Source organism: Ovis canadensis, chromosome 18 (assembly GCF_042477335.2).
Source record: "Ovis canadensis isolate MfBH-ARS-UI-01 breed Bighorn chromosome 18, ARS-UI_OviCan_v2, whole genome shotgun sequence".
NCBI classification, from domain to species: domain Eukaryota; kingdom Metazoa; phylum Chordata; class Mammalia; order Artiodactyla; family Bovidae; genus Ovis; species Ovis canadensis.
The window spans coordinates 82,029,980-82,051,640 of NC_091262.1; the positions used below are offsets into that span (position 1 = coordinate 82,029,980).

Genomic DNA, 21,661 nt, shown 5'->3' on the forward strand with positions numbered 1-21,661 from the left:
GCGACCTTCCCTGGGCGGAGACTGGGCGCTCGGTTTTCAGACAGGCGTCACTGCAGTGCGGCCGCTACGGAGCATCTTATGTCCCCTTTGTCTCTGTTTGTGTAAATGCTTAGCGGACTTTCTTCCCCTAAAGTGAAGTTCAGGGCTTGTCTGGCCTTTTCCCTCGCCTCCGCTGGTTCCTGTCTCGCAGACCTGGCCTGAAGGAAGGAAGCCTGGTGGAGTGAAGTGTTCAAGGCCAACCTTGCCTGCCCCATCTCGTTTTGAAGGATTTAAGATACTTCTCCATAAATTTAAGAGCAGGCGGTTAATAACTTCATTTTACGCAAAGTGTAAAGGGTTATTTGGTACGCAACTTTGTACTGCGGTTTAAACTCTGATCCCCGTTCACACGTAACAGAGTCGCCTAGAGAGTGTTTGTTTGTTTTGAAATTCAGACTTGAGGCCCCGTGCCACAGAAGCTGAACTAGAAGTGCGGCCTGAAAATTAGTGTTTGAATAACATGAGCTTTGGGCGAATCTCATGGTCAGTCACAGCACTCACCACCGGATCAACGTAGGTGGACTCTGTGTTTAATCAAACCTGAGCCCAGGGTGACTTCAGGGTCGGCAGCTGAAATAAAGCATGTGGGAGTCAGGCTTTCGTGGGCTTTTGCTGTGTCATCAGCCTGCATCTACTAAGGGGGCGTGGAGACCCGGCAGGGCTCCCGGCGGGTGGTGAGCCCACAGCACCGTGGCTTCTCCTCCCCCTGCTGGGGCGCTGTTGCTCCGGTAGTGAAGAAGCGGAGTTTACACTGTGGGGGTGGCGGGGGGGAGCTGTCTCAGAGGAGCACCGCACTTTGTCCTGCGGAGGTGCTCGTCAGCTCTGCCTCATGGTGGGGAAGCCTGGCTGGGCCTCTGCTCTTCCTGATGGCCGTGGTGGGCCAAGCACGCTTGGCGGCGGCCTCTCCTCCCCTGTGCACTGGGGGAGGACCCCAGGGCGCACTTCTTCGGATGTGGAACTGTGCTTGCCTCCTGCAGCCACCAGGCAGCCTGTTCGCCATGCACTCTGCGGGCCAAAATTCCCTCCCGTGTGCTTTGTAACAGCTGAGTTCGTGCTAGTATGGATGTATTGCTTGTCCTCTGAGAGCGCCTTTGCTAGCTGCTTTTTACTCATTTTTCATTGCATTTCACCCTTTGAGTGAGAGATTGATCATCGCCCTTAATTCGTGGTGTGGCTGGGGGTCCGAGGGCGGCTCTGTGACTCGCCTAAAGAGACTGAACAAGGCAGGACTTGAACTCAGACCCAAACCCTCAGCCCTCGCTGTTCACTGCCTGCTGCCTCTTGTGGAGCTGTGCTGGGCGTGGGGCAGGGGCTCCGGGTTTCGTACACAGACAGAGCTCAGAACCCAGAGGGCCCTGCGGGGAGGGCAGGGTGGGTGTGGGGAGGGGGCGGAGGGGGGAGAAGAAAAGGAGGGGTTGTCCAGCGCCTCCTGATTGGGTGCTGCCTGCGGGGTGAGGACCCGCTCCTGCCTCCCAGGGGTGTCTGCATTCCCACCACTGCCTTTGTAGACATGCCATGTTTGACAAAGATATATAGGCTACTCTGTTGTTTTAAGGTGAAATAAAGTCTTAACTTGTATATTGGACTTCTGGACTATTTTAATGGGAGAGAATCAGTTTTCATTCCAATCCCAAATTAAGGGCAATGCCAAAGAATGTTTAAACTGCTGCACAATTGCACTCGTTTCACATGCTAGCAAGATAATGCTCAAAATTCTCCAAGCTAGGCTTCAACAGTATGTGAACCGAGAACTTTCAGATGTACAAGCTGGATTTAGAAAAGGCAGAGGAACCAGAGATCAAAATTGCCAGCATCCATTGGATCACAGAAAAAGCAAGAGCAAGAGAATTCCAGAAAAAAACATCTGCTTCATTGACTACGCTAAAGCCTTTGACTGTGTGGATCACAACAAACTTGAAAATTCTTAATGAGGATACCAGACCACCTTACCTGCCTCTCGAGAAGTCTGTATGCAGGTCAAGAAGCAACTGTTAGAACTGGGCATGGAACCAGTCTGTTGACTGGTTCCCAATTGGGAAAGGAGTACATCAAGGCTGTATATTGTCACCCTGCTTATTTAGCTTATATGCAGAGTACATGAGAAACGCTGGGCTGGAAGAAGCACAAGCTGGAATCAAGATTGCCAGGAGAAATATCAATAATCTCATATATGCAGATGACACCACCCTTATGGCAGAGATTGAAGAGGAAGTAACGAGCCTCTTGATGAAAGTGAAAGAGGAGAGTGAAAAAGCTGGCTTAAAACCCAGCATTCAGAAACTGAAGTTCATGGCAAATAGATGGAGAAACAGTGGAAACAGTGTCCGACTTCATTTTGGGGGACTCCAAAATCACTGCAGGTGGTGATTGCAGCCATGAAATTAAAACACGCTTGCTCCTTGGAAGAAAAGCTGTGACCAACCTAGACAGCATATTAAAAAGCAGAGACGTTACTTTACCCACAAAGGTCTGTCTAGTCAAAGCTTTGGTTTTTCCCAGTAGTCATGTATGGATGTGAGAGTTGGACCATAATGAAGGCTGAGCATCAGAGTATTGATGCTTTTGAACTGTGGTGTTGGAGAAGACTCTTGAGAGTCCCTTGGACTGCAAGGAGATCCAACCAGTCAATCGTAAAGGAAATCAACCCTGAATATTCATTAGAGGGATTGATGATGAAACTGAAGCTCCAATACTTTGGCCTCCTGATGCAAAGAACTGACTCCTTAGAAAAGAGCCTGATGCTGGCAGAGATTGAAGTCAGGAGGAGAAGGGGACAACAGAGGACGAGAAGGTTGGATGGCATCACCTGCTTGACGGACATGAGTTTGAGCGAGCTCCGGGAGGAGGTGTGAAGGACCAGGAAAGCCTGGTGTGCTGTAGTCTGAGGGGTCACAGAGAGTCGGGCACGACTGAGCGACTGAACATGTGGAAGAACTAGCCTCTGTTTAGTGTGTGTTATTAGAGCGGAGTTATTACTCCCCACAGCAGTCGTTAATCCCTCAGTGTCCTGCTGCGGGGCCCACCTCTCTGGTTAGAGACGGCGCGCCCTGCTCTGTGAACGCGGTGACTCTCGGGGGCTCTGGGTCTGCCCCTGCTAATGCCTGCCGTGTTTTGCAGCTGAAGCATATCCCTCCCTACGGATTTCTCTACCACCAACAACTGCAGTCTCTCTTCAGACAGTGTGGCCAAGTCAAGTCCATCGTGTTTGATGGTGCAAAGTAAGTAGTGTACGTTTGTAATCCACTGCAGTTGCGAGAGAGCCGTGAGGTGTTCATTTTTACAGGGGCTGGTTCTTGAAACTGGGTGTGTGGGAGAAGGGGTCATCAGAGGGCCACTGTGGACAGCTCTCGAAGCGCAGCTGTGGTTCATGTAGCTGTGTGTCTGCTCTCAGCCGAGTTCCTCCTAAAGGAGCCGAGCTGTGTGGTCCCGGGTCTGATGCCCAAGGTGTTCAGTAGCGTGAGGGGTGTGGGCTGGTGCTCGGGGGGTGCTCTGCACTGGAGTGTATCTGGCTGAGATTTCACGTGTGGGCCGGCCGCCAGAGATGCCCCCAGGAGACTTTGTCTGCTTCATTTAGAACCTGGGGGACAAGGAGTGGGAGCCAACGAGGGGAGGGAGCGGGAGGAGGCAGGGAGGCAGGGGAGGGATGTCGCGGGCTCGGCTTGCTCCACCTCTTGCGTTGGGAACGCTCAGGGAAGGGGAGAATCATGGTGGTCTAGAGTCTTTGAAAGAAGTGGTCTGTAAGAAGAGACCTGGCGCCTTCTAGAGACAGCTGGTGGGAGTGGAATGGACGTGTGTGAAGGGAGCCCCGGGCAGGTGAGGGTCAGCGGAGGGGCCGGAAATGGAGCTGAGGTGGGACAGGGCAGTGGGGAGGAGGCTGGGGTGGAAGGACTGAGTAGGCTGCTCTTAGCACCCCAGGGCTCCGGCTCCCCCAGGCTTGCGCTCGCCAGGACAGCAGCTGGAGGGTCACGAGTCTGTGTCTGAGTGTGGTGTTTGACCTGGGCGGTTCTGACATTCACCAGCAAGTGTGAACGAGAGGGTTTTCCCGTTTATACCAGAGCGTGCCTGGCGGGCACCCACACTGCGCGTTTGATTCTTACCTGCAGAGCGGGGCGGGTGGAGGCCATGCCTCAGCGTCACTGTGATAAACCGGGTGTTTGAGGGGCACCAGAAAGATGACTGAGCTGCTCAGCTGTGTGGTTTTCTCTCTGCATTTTATTCTACAATAAAATAGAAAAAACACAGACCTATCACTTTGTTCCAATGATGACAATTAAGATTTCTTAGCTGGACATTCCACATGAAGTCGGTCTTTATTTCACATTATACTGCATGATACGTGAGGATGATACTGGCTTTTAATTTAATGGTATGTCATCAATGGCACCCCACTCCAGTACTCCTGCCTGGAAAATCCCATGGACGGAGGAGCCTGGGAGGCTGCAGTCTGTGGGGTCGCTAAGAGTCGGACGCGACTGAGCGACTTCACTTTCACTTTTCACTTTCATGCATTGGAGAAGGAACTGGCAACCCACTCCAGTGTTCTTGCCTGGAGAATCCCAGGGACAGGGGAGCCTGGTGGGCTGCCGTCTATGGGATCGCATAGAGTTGGACACAACTGAAGCAACTGAGCAGAGCAGCAGCATTGTAATTTTTATTGCTCTTAAGTGAGTAGTTTCCTCTTGAATACATCTTCTTGATTGATCCTGTGATGAGAAGTTAGTTACTAGGTAGTTCTGAGGAGAGGTGTAGCTGAAAATCTTTTATCTGAACTTGAGAAAAATTAATATACACTTATCTCTGTTTCAGACGCCTCATAAGCTTTCTTTTTATCTGTATTTGTGGAGCAGAGCCTTTGTGGAGTTTTCACGCAATCCAACAGAGAGGTTTAAAACGCTCCCTGCCGTGTACATGGCCATCAAGATGTCTCAGCTCAAAGTATCCCTCGAACTCAGTGTTCACTCTGCAGAGGAGATTGAAGCCAAGGTACAAGGAGGGGCTGTGTCCAAGCTCCGGAACACGAGGTAGGCTCAGGAGGCCAGTGGGCACGACTCTGTCCTGCTGCCTACACACCCTCAAATACCGCTTTAGAACAACTGCTTAGCTGTGCTCAGGTGCCCACTCAGCACTGGCCTGGGGCTGCTGCGTGTGCCTGAACACACCACTTGACCTCTCGAGCCTCAGCGCTTGCCTCTGTGTGACAGCTGTGGCGCCTGTCGTCAAGGCTGCCGGGGGAGTGGGCGGAACCACTGTGTCATTTTTAGTCAAGTCCAGGGGACCGAGCCTGGTGCCAGCCCTGTCTTGCTCCTTCCCGTCACTCCTTTTCTCAAGCGTAAGAGGCTCTTCCTTGCCCTCAGCGGGGCTGACCCGGCACCGAATGGCAGTGCCCTTGGGAGCTCCTGGTGGGCAGCGCAGGGGCTCCGCGTGGCCCGGGGCGCTGCTCCGCAGTTGGCGGCTCTGCTGACGGGGACTGCTTTAGGGTGAGCCCGCAGAGCTGCAGCCCTGTGCCATCTTGTAAGCCCCCGAGGCACCGACCGGAAGCCGAGGAGTGGGAGGAGGGGAGGTGTCGCCCCGAGTGTGGCTGGTGTGGGATGACCTGGCTCTGAGGGTGGCAGCTGGGTGCGCTGAGTCTGGGGCCGTGTGCAGCACACCTGTCCCGCGGCCGGGCTGCCTAGGCACCTTACTTAACAGACGGGTCTGCGGGTGGGGCAGAGGCGGGTCAGGGTCTCTCATCCTTCCTCTTTACGGAAGAATAAAATTACTAGGAAGAAAAGGAAGCCTTTTCCCAAACTTGAGTTTTATCTCCTCACATTTTAGCATTTGCTGTGTTACTGCTTTAAGGGGTGAATGATAACTGGGTGTTTAAGAAACCATGTATGTGTTTTCTAATGACATGACCTCATGACCTAGGCGTGGACTTTCTAGTGACACGACACAGCTGTGGATTCTTGTGGTTTTCTAAAGGTCAGGGTCACTCACCTCCGAACCCACAAGTCAGGAGACCTTGCAGTTCCCAGATTTAGAATTTCTATCCTTGGAAGCAGAATTCCATGGCGGTCTTGAGCGTTAGCATACGTTTGTAGAGGGTGGTGTGTGCCTGCGGGGTGCACCCCCTGTCCCAGGGCAGCGTAGGACACTGGCAGAGTCTCTTGTGTGAGATGAGATGCGATTCGTCACCACCGGCTGTATTTCATTAAAATCTTCTTTTCTTGTAGTAACTGTGGACTGGTCCAAATAATAACTTCACGTATGTAAGCATACACGTGTTCTTTGTAACACCTCTGCTGCCTTTTAAGATGAGTGCTGTCTAACAGGGTGAGCGTGGACTTCCGGAAGCAGACAGTCGATCCCACTCACGTCTCCTTTAGCACGCTGGACAAGTCGCAGACCATCACAGACCTCCTCCTCGAAGTCGAAGTCACAGAGGTGAGAGCGGTGCGACCCAGCCTTAGAGCTCTTCTGTCGTCTTTGTCTAGAATCGTCTCGTTGAACACACGGGGCAGTGGACGTGGAGATGTGGCCACAGGCAGCCTGTGTACCCTGGTCACCCACACTGGGCCTGTGAGCAGCGAGGGGTCAGTCCTCGGATAACTTAGGTTGGCCCCCTGTCCGTGGCTCCTCTCATCCTCAGATTTGACCAGCCGTGGACTGTGTGGTCCTGTGTCTCACTGTGGAGAAACCTCCCTGTGAGGGGCCCTCACAGCTCACACTAGCATCATCTAAGGGCATTGTTAAAGGCCGCCTGGAGTCGGTCTAGGTGAGCTTGACTTACTCTCACTTGGTGAATTGAAACGTGGCTGTAACAGAAAAAGAAACAAATATTCATCCTAGAATCAAAGTTTGATTTTTAAAATGTCAGTACATTTGAAATGCTGAAAAGCACCAGTTTTAGCAGTAAGGTGCAGGTAGAATGTTACTGGCGTGGTGCTGTTTATCTCTGTAATTCAGTTGTATCAGCAAAGCCAGCATCGGCAGCATTATTCACTGGAGTGTAGTTTTTACTTCTTCAAAATAAAATTTCAGTTAAAATGCCGCAGGCTTCCTGGCAAATGCGTGGTCCCCTTCCCTGGGAGACTCCCCATAGCAGCCTGGCCTCCTGCCGCCTGGAGGGCTGCAGCAGCGCGGCCTGGGCCGTGTGGGGGCAGCAGCAGGTGAGGCCGTCCGCACTCTGCCCCACGCCACGCTGGGGGCCGGGGTTTGCCCAGAGAACCCGTGGGGGCTCTGGGGGCTCGGCAGGTCCTGGGGGCTGGTCAGATGGAACAGCCCTGACCTCACGTGGCCCCAGAGCCTGCAGTGCTGGCGTGCGTCACACCCACTCACCTCGCTTGACCGGGACCCCCGTTTTCTCACGAGCACCGACTCAGAGCCTGGAGAACCTTAGGGACCAGGGGGTATAGCTTGTGACCTGCGGTTGGGGGGGGGGTGCACGTCAGGCCTGCAGCAGGCGCGCCTGTCCCTCTAGATGGAGATCCTCTGCAGGGTCCGTCTCCTCCTCCGCTCTAGGTGGTTGAAGTGGGACACTTCTGGGGGTACAGGACCGATGAGAAGAGCTGGGAGTTCCTGAAGAGTCTGACCGCCGAGATAAACCGCCTCACGCTGGTGCCCCTGCCTGTCCACCCCCACCCCGACCAAGTCTGCCTGGCTCCCTTCGCCGACAGTGATAAAGAAAGCTACTTCAGAGCTCAGGTCCTCTATGTTTCTGGAAATTCTGCCGAGGTATGTTTCTCTGTAAAAAGTCTCGCAGACGGAAATGAGGCAGACTCACACAGTTGACAGAAAGCCTTTGTCTTTTCACGTGGAAACTAAATATAAAATAGTTACAATCAGAGAAGTGGTGCAGACGGAAAGCGCCTTCCCTCAGTGGCCTGAGGCCTCGCCCCGTCCTGGGAGTCCCGAGAAGCGGGCTGGGCTGGGGCGGCCGCATCTGGGCTCCTGGCCGGGCCTGCGCTGACACACACCCGCCTCCTCTAGGTGTTCTTTGTGGACTACGGGAACAGAGCGCGCGTGGCGCTGGGCGTCCTCAGGGAGATGCCCTGCCGGTTCCTTGAGCTGCCCTTTCAGGTGAGGGGGACACACTCCTGTGGCCTGAGCGTGTGAAGCTGGAGGGGTCTTGGAGGTCAGGGCTCGCCTCTCAGCGTGCGGTTGGGCCAAGACCCAGAGTAGGAAGGCACTCAGTATGTTATACTCCCCTAGTCTGGTTTCTGCTTCTTCCCCAAGATATATTGCTGTAGATGTTTTTGCTGATAGTACTTCTGGAGCAAGTTAAAAGTACATGGAGGGTTTCAAACTTAGTGAAGTTTATAATGCTTTTCCACCTGTGCTTTGTAAAAGTCATTCTAAGCTTTTTTGTCATTGACTGACGAAACCGTGTGATTTTACCTGTGACATCCTCGGTCACCCTGACATGCTTCCAGTAGGACCCGGGACGGTCCCTGGTGCAGACCCCGCCCAGGCCTGCTTTGGGGGGCGTCTGGGCTGAGGGTCCGGCCCTGCCGTCCGTCCTGCAGGCCCTGGAGTTCAAGATCTGCAAGATGCGGCCGTCGGCGAGGTGCCTGGTGTGCGGCGAGCGCTGGAGCGCCGCGGCCGGCCGGCGCTTCTCCGCTCTGGTCAGCGGCCGCACCCTCCTGGTGAGGGTCTTTTCCATGGTGCACAGCGTCCTGCACGTGGACGCCTACCTCCCCTCAGGGCTGCAGGACACGGTCAGCGTACGGAGCATCCTCATCAGCCAGGGCTACGCCGAGCCGGCCGAGGAGCCCTATGAGTCCAAGGTGCGTGCTGCCCGTGGATGGAGTGCGTGTGTGCGTGTGCGCGCCCGTGGGCGGGGTGGGGAGTGAGGCAGAGGGGGCCTCTCCCGCTCTCAGGATCCCAAGCGCTGCAGAGCTGGACAGCGATCAGTGTGTTGAGACCTGTGGTTCCTTCCTAAATGTCTTCTAGTTTCTTTGAGACCAAATCTTGGTGGCCAGGTGATTTGGTGGCCAGGTACTGTTCCTGTTGGTTTCCGGTTATGAAGCTGTTTTTTTTTTTTTTTTTTCTTTTTCTTCTTGGAACGAAACTTAGATGTTAAAATGTTCTCTCTTTGGGGAGTTTTAAAAAAATGGATTCCAAGATTTATCTCCCTAATGAATTTTATAATTCCTTTATAAAATATTTGTTTCAAGCATTTGAAACATTTCAAAATGTTTTTCATCTGTTTATTTCAAAACCATTTCTGAAGCTGCCTTTCTTGATCTGAAAGTTTGAGATGCCACTTTGAGGCTCATGTTGAAGGTGGTTCCTTCTATAATTTCTGGTGGGGATGAGGTACTGGGTTGGGCAGGGGGCAAACCAGCAGGAAAACGTCACCATAGAGCCAGCTGGGTTTGTGCTTCCACTTGAGAAAACGCACTGGGGGTCCTGGTCACAGTCCCAGGATGCAGCTGACATTTTGCACAAAAACGCTGAGTCACTCTTCGGTTCTCTGATGGCTGAAAGCTTCCCTGGTGGCTCAGCTGGTGAAGAATCCTCCTGCAACGCTGGTGTCCTGGGTTTGATCCCTGGGTTGGGAAGATTCCCTGGAGAAGGGAAAGGCTACCCACTCCAGTCTTCTGGCCTGGAGAATTCCATGGACTGTATATGTCCAGGGTTGCAGAGTCAGACACAACTGAGTGACTTTCACTTTGGCAGAAAGTTAGTAAAGGCTAATGAGCTGAGCCTTCAGTGAGCTCTGTCTTCTTTTGTTTGAATCGATAAATTGCCTTTTGGCGTCTCAATGATCTGACACCATCAGGGTGTCTTAGTGGTCTCTTAATTATCCACCCTGATGACAAGGTCGTGCCTGTGAGATGCTTTGACTAATTTGGAATAAGACGTTTTCAATACTGGTTTTCCTTTCAGCAAAATGGATTTTTCTTATTTTGTTTAGCAAAGCCACGAAGTTCTCAAGGGTCTCTTTTCCAAATCAGTAGAAGGCCTGACAGACGTGTCCACAGCGTCTCCTGTGAAAGATGACGAAAAGCGCCTGATCCGGATTTTGTTAGAGAGCTTTTCTTCCAATAAGCTGGGTAACCCGAACTGCAAGGTAACTTATAGGAGTTATTCCAAAGTGCAGTTAGGAACTCTGAGTCACTCTGCAGCTATAAGCTGAGTTGCAGCTGGAAGTCACGGCGGCTTTTTGTGCTTGGTTTTTAGTGCTGTTGCTTCTCTCACTGTGGAGCCTGTATTAATGTGAGAAAAACCTAGAGTTTACTGTAGAGACGGGCTTTTGACTAGTTCTTTTTTTTTTTTTTTTTGAGTGGTTCTTTTTTAAGCCAACCTTTCCAGAGGCAATGCCATGTGAAAAAAATTACACAGCCTAAAAGCTGAGGATTATGTTTATTATATTTGGCGGACTTTCTGAGGACTCAAGCCTGGGAGGCAGCCTCTCTGACAGTTCTGAGGAGGCAGGATAGACGGGAGCTTTGTAACAAAGCTGGGCAGTTGGGTGGCAGGCTGCGTTTCCAGTCACAGTGACCAGTGCTTGCTCGTTAGATGGAGGGGAGCACAGCTGTGGGCTCCGGAGAACCAGCATCAGGGCTCAGCTTCGTCCCAGGGAGGCGTCTGGCGGGCGGGCTGGCTGGGACATGTCCCCTCGGCCCAGTCAGGGGCTCTGCTCTTGTCGCCCTGGCTGTTGGCTGTGTGATCTCAGGCCTGCTGTTGCAGTGAAGAGGGTCCTTTCACAGAAGTGTCTGCCTGTGTTTCCTTTTAATCTTGTATGTGTGTGTGTGTATAGATGTATTTTATATGCAGAATATGAAGGTTAGCAAACCATTGATGGAAACAGGTGCATCCCAGGAGAATACCTCTTTTAAGGCATTTTTCCCCCATTAGATCTTCAAGACCTTATGACTAAGATGTAGCTTTTTTTCTTTCTTTTAAACTGAGAGCTGACTTTTGGATTTTTAAAATGAAAGTGAAGTGGCATTTTACTTACCGGTAACATCTAATATGTTTTGTGTGTACAGGCAGTACTTCACGGGCCTTTTAACCCTTACGAGCTGAAGTGTCATAGTCTGACCAGAATATCCAAGTTCAGGTATGATTAAGATTCCCACGAAGCGTCTTTCTCTGCTCCTCTGTTCACAGGGCTTACCAGAAACTAAGCTTTTCTATGTCTAGCCTCTCGGAACGTGCTGCCTTTGCTAAGGCCTCTGGCCTGCGCACGCTGCAGACCTGAGGTTCTCACATTCTGTTAGGTGAAAGCCGTTCTGCTGAGGCCTGGGCTTCGTCAGGGCCCTCGTCATTTCTGTTCTCAGCGTCGTCGTCATTCGTCCAGCAGGTCTGTCGTGCCTGCTGTGTCCTGGAGGAGTTTAGGGAGGGCACTAGTGACCACCTCACAGGTGGTGTGCCTCCCACGTTATGGATCCAGCAGGCACAGCGGCAGGACAGAGGAAACCTCTGACTTCACGGTGGGCTGGTGTGGCTCTTGATGGGCTCATGGAACATCTTGGAGGTGTCTCAGAGCGCCCTGACCACACTCGGAAGGCCATCGGGTTTCAGAAGTCTGAGACCTGGAGTGTGCGGAGGAGTGAAGACCAGGAGCATCGTGCTGGCAGGGCGAAGGCTGTGGGAGGGTCCTGGCAGCAGAGGGTGCAGGCCGGATCTGGAGCGAGTGCTCCCCTGAGGACGGGGAGTGAGAGCAGAGGACTGCTGGGAGGTGCGGGGAGCCAAGCCTCACGAGTCTGTTCCTCCTGAGAAGCATGAGAAGCCTCATTTTGTGCATCTTAAACAGTCGCTTGCGCTGCAGGGGAAAACCCTGGTTTGCCAGAGTCCCCTCCAGAACTAGCAGCAGATGTGTCCCCAAGAGCCTGTTAGAAACGCAGAGCTCAGCCCCCGGTTTGCAGCAAGAGTCCCAGGGTCTGCAGGTGCCCAGTGAGCACTTGAGAGGGTGCGGGCCCACACGGAGGAGAGACTCCGGAGGCTGTTCCCTCCGCGCTCCAGGCGGGTCACTGTGGACTGTGTCCACCGCAGGAGGAGCAGAAAGCTCATGAGAGCTTTCAGTGTGGACTCGACAGCCTGGCCCGTGATTAGAGTCAAAGGTTCGGGAGGAGCAGGCGTGGAGGGGGCCATGCTGGGCTGCTGTGAGCAGGGGGCAGGTGGGCCGGGCTGGGCTTCCCGCAGGCGGGTGTCCAGGGACAGCCTGCCGGGAGGCAGGCAGCAGCCGCTGCAGGTGGGCAGCGCGGGCGGCTGTCTGGCTGGAGGTGGAGGTTTGTGCCAGGGCAGCACGTGGGTCCGGGCGTGGCTGGGACAGCAGGGCGAGGAGACTCCATGGAGATGGGCCGCGGCCTCCCAGCGGTCGGTCGGGCGCTGTGTTTGCGAGTTGGCCTGTCTCTGAAGTGGCTCCTCCTGGTCTGGCGTCAGGCGCTGCCTCGTGGAGGGGCCGCCTCTCCTGGCAGCTCTCCTTTCAGGTGCGTCTGGATTGAGAAGGAAAGCATCAACTCGGTCATCATCAGCGACAGCCCCGAGGACGCACACCAGCGGCTGCTGGTCGCCGCGTCACTCTCCGTGAACACCACCGGTGAGGGGGGGGCCGCGCCACCCGCCCTGCTCCCTGCCAGACTCCAGGGCAGGATGTCTGTCCTGAGGTCGGGAGCAGCCTCACGCCTGCGGCCCAGCTCTTGGACTCTCTTCTGAGTGCATCGGCGGGTGTGAGCTTGTGAGCTGGAGTGTCCCAGCCTTCCTGTTCCCTGCGCGGGGGCGCAGGGATGGACTCCTTGGCCGTCCATGCTTTCCGTTATCTTGGCCGGACAGGAGGGTGAATCCCAGGTCTTGGCCTGAGGAGGAAGGAGAGGAGGAGTAACCAAACAGGACAGGGTCAAAGCCAGGGCCTTAGGCGGTGGGTTTCCCTTGGGGGGCCTGGGGACCCGCACCCGGGAGCTCTGCCCTGCCTGGCGTCTGTGGGACAACTGCACGCAGGGCGGGAGGCCTGAGCATGGGGCGGGCGTGGCCGCGGGCAGCGGAGGCGTGGCGCCCGCGGTGACTGCCTGCCCCCCGCTGGGCCTGTCCGCAGGGTCCACCATGCTGCTGCGGGAGACCTCCCTGATGCCGCACATCCCAGGCCTCCCTGCACTCCTCAGCATGCTGTTCGCCCCCGTCATGGAGCTCAGGTAGGGAGTGCTTGCAGCCTGGACCCCAGGCTGCGGTGAGACCTGAACCAGCGGGAGAAGCGGGTGTTCTCTTGGGACAGAGCTCTGATGGAAACGCGCCCTGGGGTCTGCCTGCCAGCAAGACCCCTGGCTTCCATGTTTACGGTGGTTTGTGGGGCTGCGCTTGGATCCTGTTCAGAAAGACACTGAGCGGACACACAGCCTCCCACGGGCGCCCCGGTGACAGTGCCGCGAAAGCACTCGGGAGGGAGAGCAGAGGCTCAAGGTGGCGCGTGTCCGTAGCCAGCGGCCCGGGAGCGATGCCAGGCTCCCTGGCAGTGGCGTCAGTGGACGCTGGTGGGTCCCGCTCGTTGCGGGCTGTGAGCAGAGAAGGCAGCTGGAGCCCCTGGAGTGGCGTGAGGACGAGCCAGACAGCAGGCAGCCCCAAGACCCCGCCCTTTGCACGGCATGCGTTGGAATAGCAGGGGGCTTGCGTTGGAATAGGAGGGCATGGCCGAGGAGGCAGCCTTGTGGGGCTTCGTCGGGTTGCGGGGTGGGGGGAACCCAAGGAAGGAATGCAGCTGGGCCTTTGGGAGCCCACGTTCTGGTGGGTGAGACGGACGGCCTCCCCAGACACTGAGGCAGGCCTACATGCTGGAGGAGGGCTCCTGCCCGTGGCTCGTGCCCCGTCCGCCTCTCCTTGGACCACACACAGGTCCATTGACCAGCCTCACTGAGTGCAGGGGAGGTAGCCCTGTGCCGTGACTCAGCCCTCCTCCTGTGAGGGCTGCTTAGAATCTGCTGTCACGTCTCAGGTATACAGGGCTTTTAAAAAATAATGATAATAATTATATATGTCTTTTCTCCCTACTATAAAAACATATGCTACTTAAAAAGAAAAATACTGTATGGGAGGAAAACGAGCATTATCAGTGTATTTACTCGGTGGTCACCTGGACGAATATACTCACTTAGAGAAACTGGAGTCGAGTTGGTTCGCAGGGCTGTGCACACGCTCCGTTTTGCTTTAAGTTTTTCATACACGTAAGCGTTTTCATAGTGCGGTGGCATCTCTGTAAATATTCATTGTGAACATTGCATCAGACACTGCTGAGTGGACATATGGTGGCTTTTACCAACTTTTCCCTGTTTTGTTTGGATTTGGGTTTGTTTCTGACCTGCTCTGACCCTGAAGGAATTTAATATACCTTTGTATGTGGAATTTGGTTTCTCTCTAGTTTTGTAATAATGGTGTGATAAACATCTTTAGAATAAAGGCATCTCTGGGGTCTTTGTAGGGGAGACAGATGTGAAATCAACACGCCAGGTGCGATGCCACAGTCAGAAAGCTCCACGTAGGGCAGGGCTGGGGGCTCTGACTCGGTGGATGCATCACCACATCTGTCCAGGCTCCTGCCTGAGCTCTTTTTTCAATATAAACTCTTGAGGACTTGAGTAATGCAGTGTATTTTTTTTTTTTTTTACCCAAGATGAATACCTCTTTAAGAATTCTGGACAGTGAGGTATTTGGAGGCACTCAGAGCCTGAGCAGGAGGCGCTCTGGCACGCGCCGTCTTGCCGCACTGTGGCCTGTCCTCCCGTGTAAGAGCTCTCCCCATCACCTCCAGCGCTCCAGACTCCCCGAGCCTTGCCGCTTGCCCTGGATGGCCAGCGCGGGAGCGGAGAGCGGCTCACATCTCCACCCTGTGTGCTCACAGACTGTCTCAGTTGTTGACCAGTGTATTCATGGGCTGTTTTTGTAATTTTAAAAAACCTTGCTCCATTCCTATATTTTAAAAAAGCCTTAGGAAACAGGAGACCGGAGCAGGGACCTGTCAAGTACTGGAAGCGGGTGGGGTGCTGAGAACATACATCAAGAAAGGGACCTGGGCTTGCTCTCTGGCCGTGCCTGGCGCTCCCTGAAGTCTGGGCTTCCCCAGCTGTCAGAGCGGCCCTCCTGGGCTCACAGGACGGTGGAGGAGACTCACAGATGCTGCAGCCCCCACCGTGACTCAGGGCCTGGCTGTTCGCGTCTGGCGGCAGAGCGGGGAGGTGGCAGAGCCTCAGAGGACAGCCTGAGCAGCATTTGGAGATGCTGTTAGGCTCTTAACACTTTGAAGGTTAATACAGTACGCATTACAGAGAACTTAACAGCGTGTTTTTCTTTTTTATGGAGGCTTCAGATTGATTGAACATTTGCTTTTTGAGGAAATATATTTCCTTATTCAACAAGCTCTGGAAAATTCTTAAAGAGATGAGAATACCAGACCACTTGACCTGCCTCTTGAGAAATCTGTATGTAGGTCAGGAAGCAACAGTTAGAACTGGACATGGAACAACAGACTGGGTACAAATTGGGAAAGGAGTACGTCAAGGCTGTATATTGTCACCCTGCTTATTTAACTTCTATGCAGAGTACATCATGAGAACTCTGGGTTGGAGGAAGCACAGTCTAGAATCAAGATTGCCTGTAGAAATATCAGTAACCTCAGATATGCAGATGGCACCACCCTTATGGCAGAAAGTGAAGAACTGAAGAGCCTCTTGAAGACAGTGATAGAGGAGAGTGAAAAAGTTGGCTTAAAACTCATCATTCAGAAAACTAAGATTGTGGCATCCGGTCCCATCACTTCATAGCAAATAGTTGGGGTAACAGTGGGGTATTTTCCTGGGCTCCAAAATCACTGCAGATGGTGACTGCAGCATGAAATTCAAAGACGCTTTTCCCTTGGAAGAAAAGTTATGACCAACCTAGACAGCATATTAAAAAGCAGAGACATTACTTTCCCAACAAAGGTCCATCTAGTCAAAGCTACGACTTTTCCAGTAGTCATGTATGGATGTGAGAATTGGATTATAAAGAGAAAGCTGAGCCCTGAAGAATTGATGCTTTTGAACTGTGCTGTTGGAGAAGACTCTTGAGAGTCCCTTGGACTGCAAGGAGATCCAACCAGTCCATCCTAAAGGAAATCAGTCCTGAATATTCATTGGAAGGACTGATGCTGAAGCTGAAACTCCAATACTTTGGCCACCTGATGTGAAAGTGACTCATTTGAAAAGACCCTGATGCTGGGAAAGATTGAAGGCAGGAGAAGAGGACGACAGAGGATGAGATGGTTGGATGGCATCACTGACTCAATGGACATGAGTTTCAGTAAACTCCAGGAGTTGGTGATGGACAGGGAGGCCTGGCGTGCTGCAGTCCATGGAGGTCTCAAAGAGTTGGACATGGCTGAGCAACTGAAATGAACTGATTTCCTTATTTGGTTCATATGGGGAGTTCTAGGATATTAGCTTGCAATAAAAGTTCCAGGGTCTCTGTTTCAACATAATTTTAACATATTGCAACGTAAGTTTAAAGCTCCTTGTTTAGAGAAGTTGGCCCTTGCAAAGACGGCTGTGGTGCGCTTATCTACACTGAAGCTCCTCCTGTGTGTGGTTCAGGCTGGGGACTCCATAGTGCGCCCTTGCTGCCTGCTGTGAGGAGTGCACTTTCTTTTGTTCCTGTCATGATTTTTGCAGTTTTCAGTTTGAATCTAAAACATGCTTCATAAAGGAAGTAAAAGTATTTTTATGGTCTTAATCACTGTTTCTTAGGTGCACATAGGGTGTTTAGGATCCCTAGAACAGAATTCGGAGAAGGCTATGGCACCCCACTCCAGTACTCTTGCCTGGAAAGTCCCATGGACGGAGGAGCCTGGTAGGCTACAGTCCATGGGGTTGCTAAGAGTCGGACACGACTGAGCGACTTCCCTTTCACTTTTCACTTTCCTGCATTGGAGAAGGAAATGGCAACCCACTCCGGTATTCTTGCCTGGAGAATCCCAGGGACGGGGGAGCCTGGCAGGCTGCCGTCTGTGGGGTCGCACAGAGTCGGACACGATTGAAGCGACTTAGCAGCAGCAGCAGCAGAAGAGAATTAAACCCAGTGCTTTGATTTCCTTTATTAATTCAAGCTTTAGAGTCGATGAGCATGGAATCGCCGCCCCAGTGGGGGTTAGTTCAAGGCTGAGCGTGTAGGGCCGTCCCTGTTGCAGAGCGGGTGCTCTCACAGGTGAGCGGTCAGTTTAAGTCTCATCGCGGCTGCAGTAACGTGGAGGTGACGCGATGCCTCATTGACAGCCGTGATGAAGCTGTCGTCCTTCACTCTGCTGAGCCCTGGTTATTCTGTTTTGGAAAGGTTTTGTATAAATTGAAATAATTAATTACATTCATTAAAAACAAATGTGGGTGAGCTTGCCATTTAAGGAAACATTTTGGTGACTGTTGTGTAAAGCACATACTCAGTATCTGACGTGTAAGTGAGTCTGAGTCTCTCTGAGTTCACTTAGAATGTGATTCTCTTTCATTTTCATTAAAGTGAGGGGGAAAATGTGTGTGTGTGTGTATATGTTCAGGACCAAGAAGAAAGCTGCTTGCCTAGAGTACTTTCCTCAGAGTTTTACTGATCTAGATGATGGGAAAAGGTCTGCATTGATTGAGTCAAATAAAATTACCAAAATATTTTTAAAGGTATTTAATATCAATATTTGTAAAAAGTGAGAAGATCTAAACAGACATCTCTCCAAAAACGACATACAGGTGGCTCATAAACACAGGAAAAGATGCTCAACGTTGCTTATTATTAGAGAAATGCAAATCAAAACTGCCATGAAATATCACCTCACACGAGTCAGAGTGGCTATCATAAAAAAATCTACAAACAATAAATGTTGGAGAGGGTGTGTTAAAAGGGAACCCTCTTGCATTGTTGGTGGGAATGTAAATTGATACAGCCACCATGGAGAACAGCATGGAGCTTCCTTAATAAACTAAGAATAAAACTACCACATAACCCAGCGATTCCTCTACTGGGCATATACCCTGAGGAAACCGTAATTGAAAAAGACACACGTACCCCAGTGTTCACTGCAGCACCATTTCCAGTAGCTAGGACATGGAAGCAGCCTTGATGTCCACCAACAAATGAATGGATAAAGAGACTGTGGTACTTGTATATAACTCAACCATAGGGAGGAATGCATTTGAGTCAGTTCTAATGAAGTGGATGAATCTAGGGCCTGTTACGCATAGTGGAGTAAGTGAGAAAGAGAAAAACTAAGTTTATCCTCACATACATATGGGCTTCTCAGGTGGCGCCAGTGGTGAAGAACCCGCCTGCCAATGCAGGCAGACGGAAGAGACGCTGGTCCAGTCCCTGGAGTGGGAAGGTCCCTTGGAGGAGGAAGTGGCAGCCCAGTCCAGGATTCTTGCTGGAGAATCTCCTGGGCAGAAGAGCCTGGCGGGCTGCTGCAGTCCAGAGGGTCGCACAGAGTTGGACGCAACTGAAGTGACTTAGCACGCGTGCATGCACATGGAATCTGGAAACATAGCAGTGGCCCACCTGCTTGCAGGGCAGCGGTGGAGGCGCAGACAGAACAGCCTTGTGGGTGCAGGGTGGCAGGGAAGGAGAGGGCGGGGAGAGCAGCCTGGGAGCGCACATGCCACCACACGTAGAACAGAGAGCCGGTGGGCGTTCGCTGTATGATGCATGGAGTCAAACCTGGCGCTCTGTGACAACGTGGAGAGGGTGGGACGGGTGGGAGGTTTAAGACGGAGGGATGTGTGTATACCTATGACTGATTCATGTCGGTATGTGGCAGCACGCAACACAGTATTATAAAGCAGTTATTCCCCAACTAAAAATGAAATGTCAAAAAATATTTTATTCATTTGATAGTATCAGTATTTCAAAATGTTCATTCATTTGATAATCTGTTGAGCCTGTCATGGGCTGAGACAGTGGTGTTTTAAACTAATGCCTGTAACATGCGAGGGAGCTTGGGGTCGAGGGGCCTGGCTGTGTATGTGTGTGGCAACAGGGTTCAGGAGGGGCCTGAGCCCCTCCTGCCGGGAAGCCAGAGAAGCAGGGGCCTGGCTGGGAGTGTGCTATGCGACGGAGCCCCGCAGAGGTGGTCGTCAGGATGCCGTGGACCCCGCTGGGAGCCCTTGAGCCACGACGCAAGATGAGCGGACGTGTTGTGAAAAGCCAGCAAAGCCAGACGAGAGGAAGCAGCAGTAGATGTGGGGTGAATCGGCTGACTGCCTGGTGGGCGATGGCAGTGCTTTGGACGGGGCCAGTGGCTGTTGGGATGCAGAGGATGAGTGGATTTAGGAAAGCTCTCGGAGATGGAGGTGGCAGGAGCTGGTGGTGGCGGCGGGAAGCAGCAGGCTTTGTGCAAAGGGGATCTAGTGTTCTGCATTCTTGGTGTGTGTGATTGTTTTGCGGTAGGAAGGTGGGACAGACATCTTGAAGCTTTTACTGGGTGCTAGACTTCTTTCACAGGTCACACATGAGTTTATAACCCTTTCTCCAGAAATATCACTTATAAGACTTCACTGGGGAGGGAATTCCAAAAGTAGGGGGAAGACTGTATGTGATAAAATATTCTTCACATTTTCTTGTCTAGTGCAGTGAGAATCAGAAACCTAAATAATGGATTAGTAACAATACTTCACTCTTTTTATAACTATGTATACTCTATTGTTTTTAATATAAAAACAGGAGGAGAAAATGCAAAAATGAAATTAGTTGCTGCCTTAGGGGTTGGCAGAATTTAGGATTTTATTGGTCACTTCCTTTAACATTCAAGCAGGGCTTACAGACTTACATGGGCTTCCATTTGGCTCAGATGGTAAAGAATCTGCCTCCAATGTAGGAGACCAGGGTTCAATCCCTGAGTCAATAAGATCTTTGTGGAAAATTCTTAAAGAGATGGGAAAACCAGACTGCTTTACCTGCCTCCTGAGAATCTGTACGCAGGTCAAGAAGCAACAGTTAGAACTGGACAGGGAACAATGGACTGGTTCCCAACTGGGAAAGGAGAACATCATTGCTGTATATTGTCACCCTGGTTATTCAACTTCTCTGCAGAGTACATCATCCAAAATACTGGGCTGGCACAACAGCCCCAGGGAAATTCCTAAAAATATTTTTACTATTACCATTTTTAAATTAAAAAAAGATTAAGTTCTTTATTACTCCTTTAGTTTTCATTTTTATAACCTACTATTACCTTGCAAAAAAAGACCCAATTTTAAAAGCAAATTTCATATATATATTTTATAATTTTTGTGGTTTTCTTCTGTATTTTTAATATTGTATTTTTGAGAGTCTAACCTCTACTCTAGATTTTTAATCTTTGCTTTTTGATATTTGTTATCAATTTTGTGATAGCTCAGTTGGTAAAGAATCCACTTGCAATGCAGGAGATGACTCTAGTTCAATTCCTGGGTTGGGAAGATCCCCTGGAGAAGGGATAGGCTACCCACTCCAGTATTTTTGGGCTTCCCTTGTGGCTCAGCTGGTAAAGAATCCGCCTGCAATGCGGGAGACCTGGGTTCAACCCCTTGGTTAGGAAGATCCTCTGGAGAAAGGAAAAGCTACCCACTCCAGTATTCTGGCCTAGAAAATTCCATGGACTGTATAGTTGATGGGATTGCAAAGAGTCAGACACGACTGAGCGACTAACACACTTTGTACCTTTAAGAGTAAAATCTTTAATATCCATTTTCACTCGGGTGTGATTAATGGCTTGACTGCTCTCTCCCCTTCTGACTCTCCCTTTCCTCCCCCAGGTCACCTCTGTTTCCCCCTCCACCACCTCTTCTCTGCGTATCTCTGTGAACCTCTCTGGGTGTTCCACGCTGTGGAGAGCACCTAGGGAGCTGATTACTGGCTGGACTGGTCTTTGCACTTTGGACCCCCTGTCTTCTCCTCCCTGGTCACCTCTATGTCCCTCCTCCCTCTTCTCCACGTAACTGTGAACCTCTCTGGGTGTCTGTCACTGTGGAAAATTTTTTCACCATTTACCTGGGTGTTTTATCATCGGTGCTGTATGGGTGGAGAAGTCTTGAGGCTACTGTAAGAATAAGACTGAAAGCCAGAGGCAGAAGGCTTAAATCCAAAACTTGAGAACACCAGAGAACTCCTGATTCCAGGGAACATTAATAGACGAGCTCATCCAAAAGCCTCCATACTTGCACTGAAGCCAAGCTCCGCCCAAGAGCTAACAAGTTCCAGAGCAAGACATACCACACTAATTCTCCAGCAACGCCGGAACGCAGCCCTAGCATTGAAAGACAGGCTGCCCAAAGTCATGCCAAACCCATAGACACCCCAACGCTCACTACTGGATACTTCATTGCACTCCAGAGAGAGGAGATCCAGCTCCATCCACCAGAACATAGATACAAGCTCCCCTAATCAGGAAACCGTCACAAGCCCCTAGTCCAACTCCATCCACAGGGAGCAAGCTCCACAATAAAGAGGAACCACAAACTTCCAGCCTGCAGAAAGGCCACCCCAAACACAGCAATTTAAATAAAATGAAAAGGCAGAGAAATATTCAGCAGGTAAAGGCCACCAACGGAGAAGGCAGTGGCAACCCACTCCAGTACTCTTGCCTGGAAAATCCCATGGACAGAGGAGCCTGGTGGGCTGCAGTCCATGGGGTCGCTAAGAGTCAGACACGACTGAACGACTT

General features: G+C 51.7%; 1 protein-coding gene across 1 annotated transcript in view; it reads left to right on the forward strand.

Moving 5' to 3' along the window:
* Window positions 1-21,661, forward strand: part of TDRD9 (tudor domain containing 9) — a 91,058-nt gene that overhangs the window by 45,539 nt on the left and 23,858 nt on the right. The window contains exons 22-31 of the mRNA XM_069558908.1: window positions 3,157-3,257; window positions 4,887-5,060; window positions 6,351-6,462; window positions 7,540-7,752; window positions 8,008-8,097; window positions 8,544-8,804; window positions 9,938-10,093; window positions 11,016-11,086; window positions 12,459-12,568; window positions 13,061-13,157. Of these exons, the coding sequence (XP_069415009.1) occupies window positions 3,157-3,257; window positions 4,887-5,060; window positions 6,351-6,462; window positions 7,540-7,752; window positions 8,008-8,097; window positions 8,544-8,804; window positions 9,938-10,093; window positions 11,016-11,086; window positions 12,459-12,568; window positions 13,061-13,157 (1,385 nt within the window). The remainder of the gene's footprint in view (window positions 1-3,156; window positions 3,258-4,886; window positions 5,061-6,350; window positions 6,463-7,539; window positions 7,753-8,007; window positions 8,098-8,543; window positions 8,805-9,937; window positions 10,094-11,015; window positions 11,087-12,458; window positions 12,569-13,060; window positions 13,158-21,661) is intronic.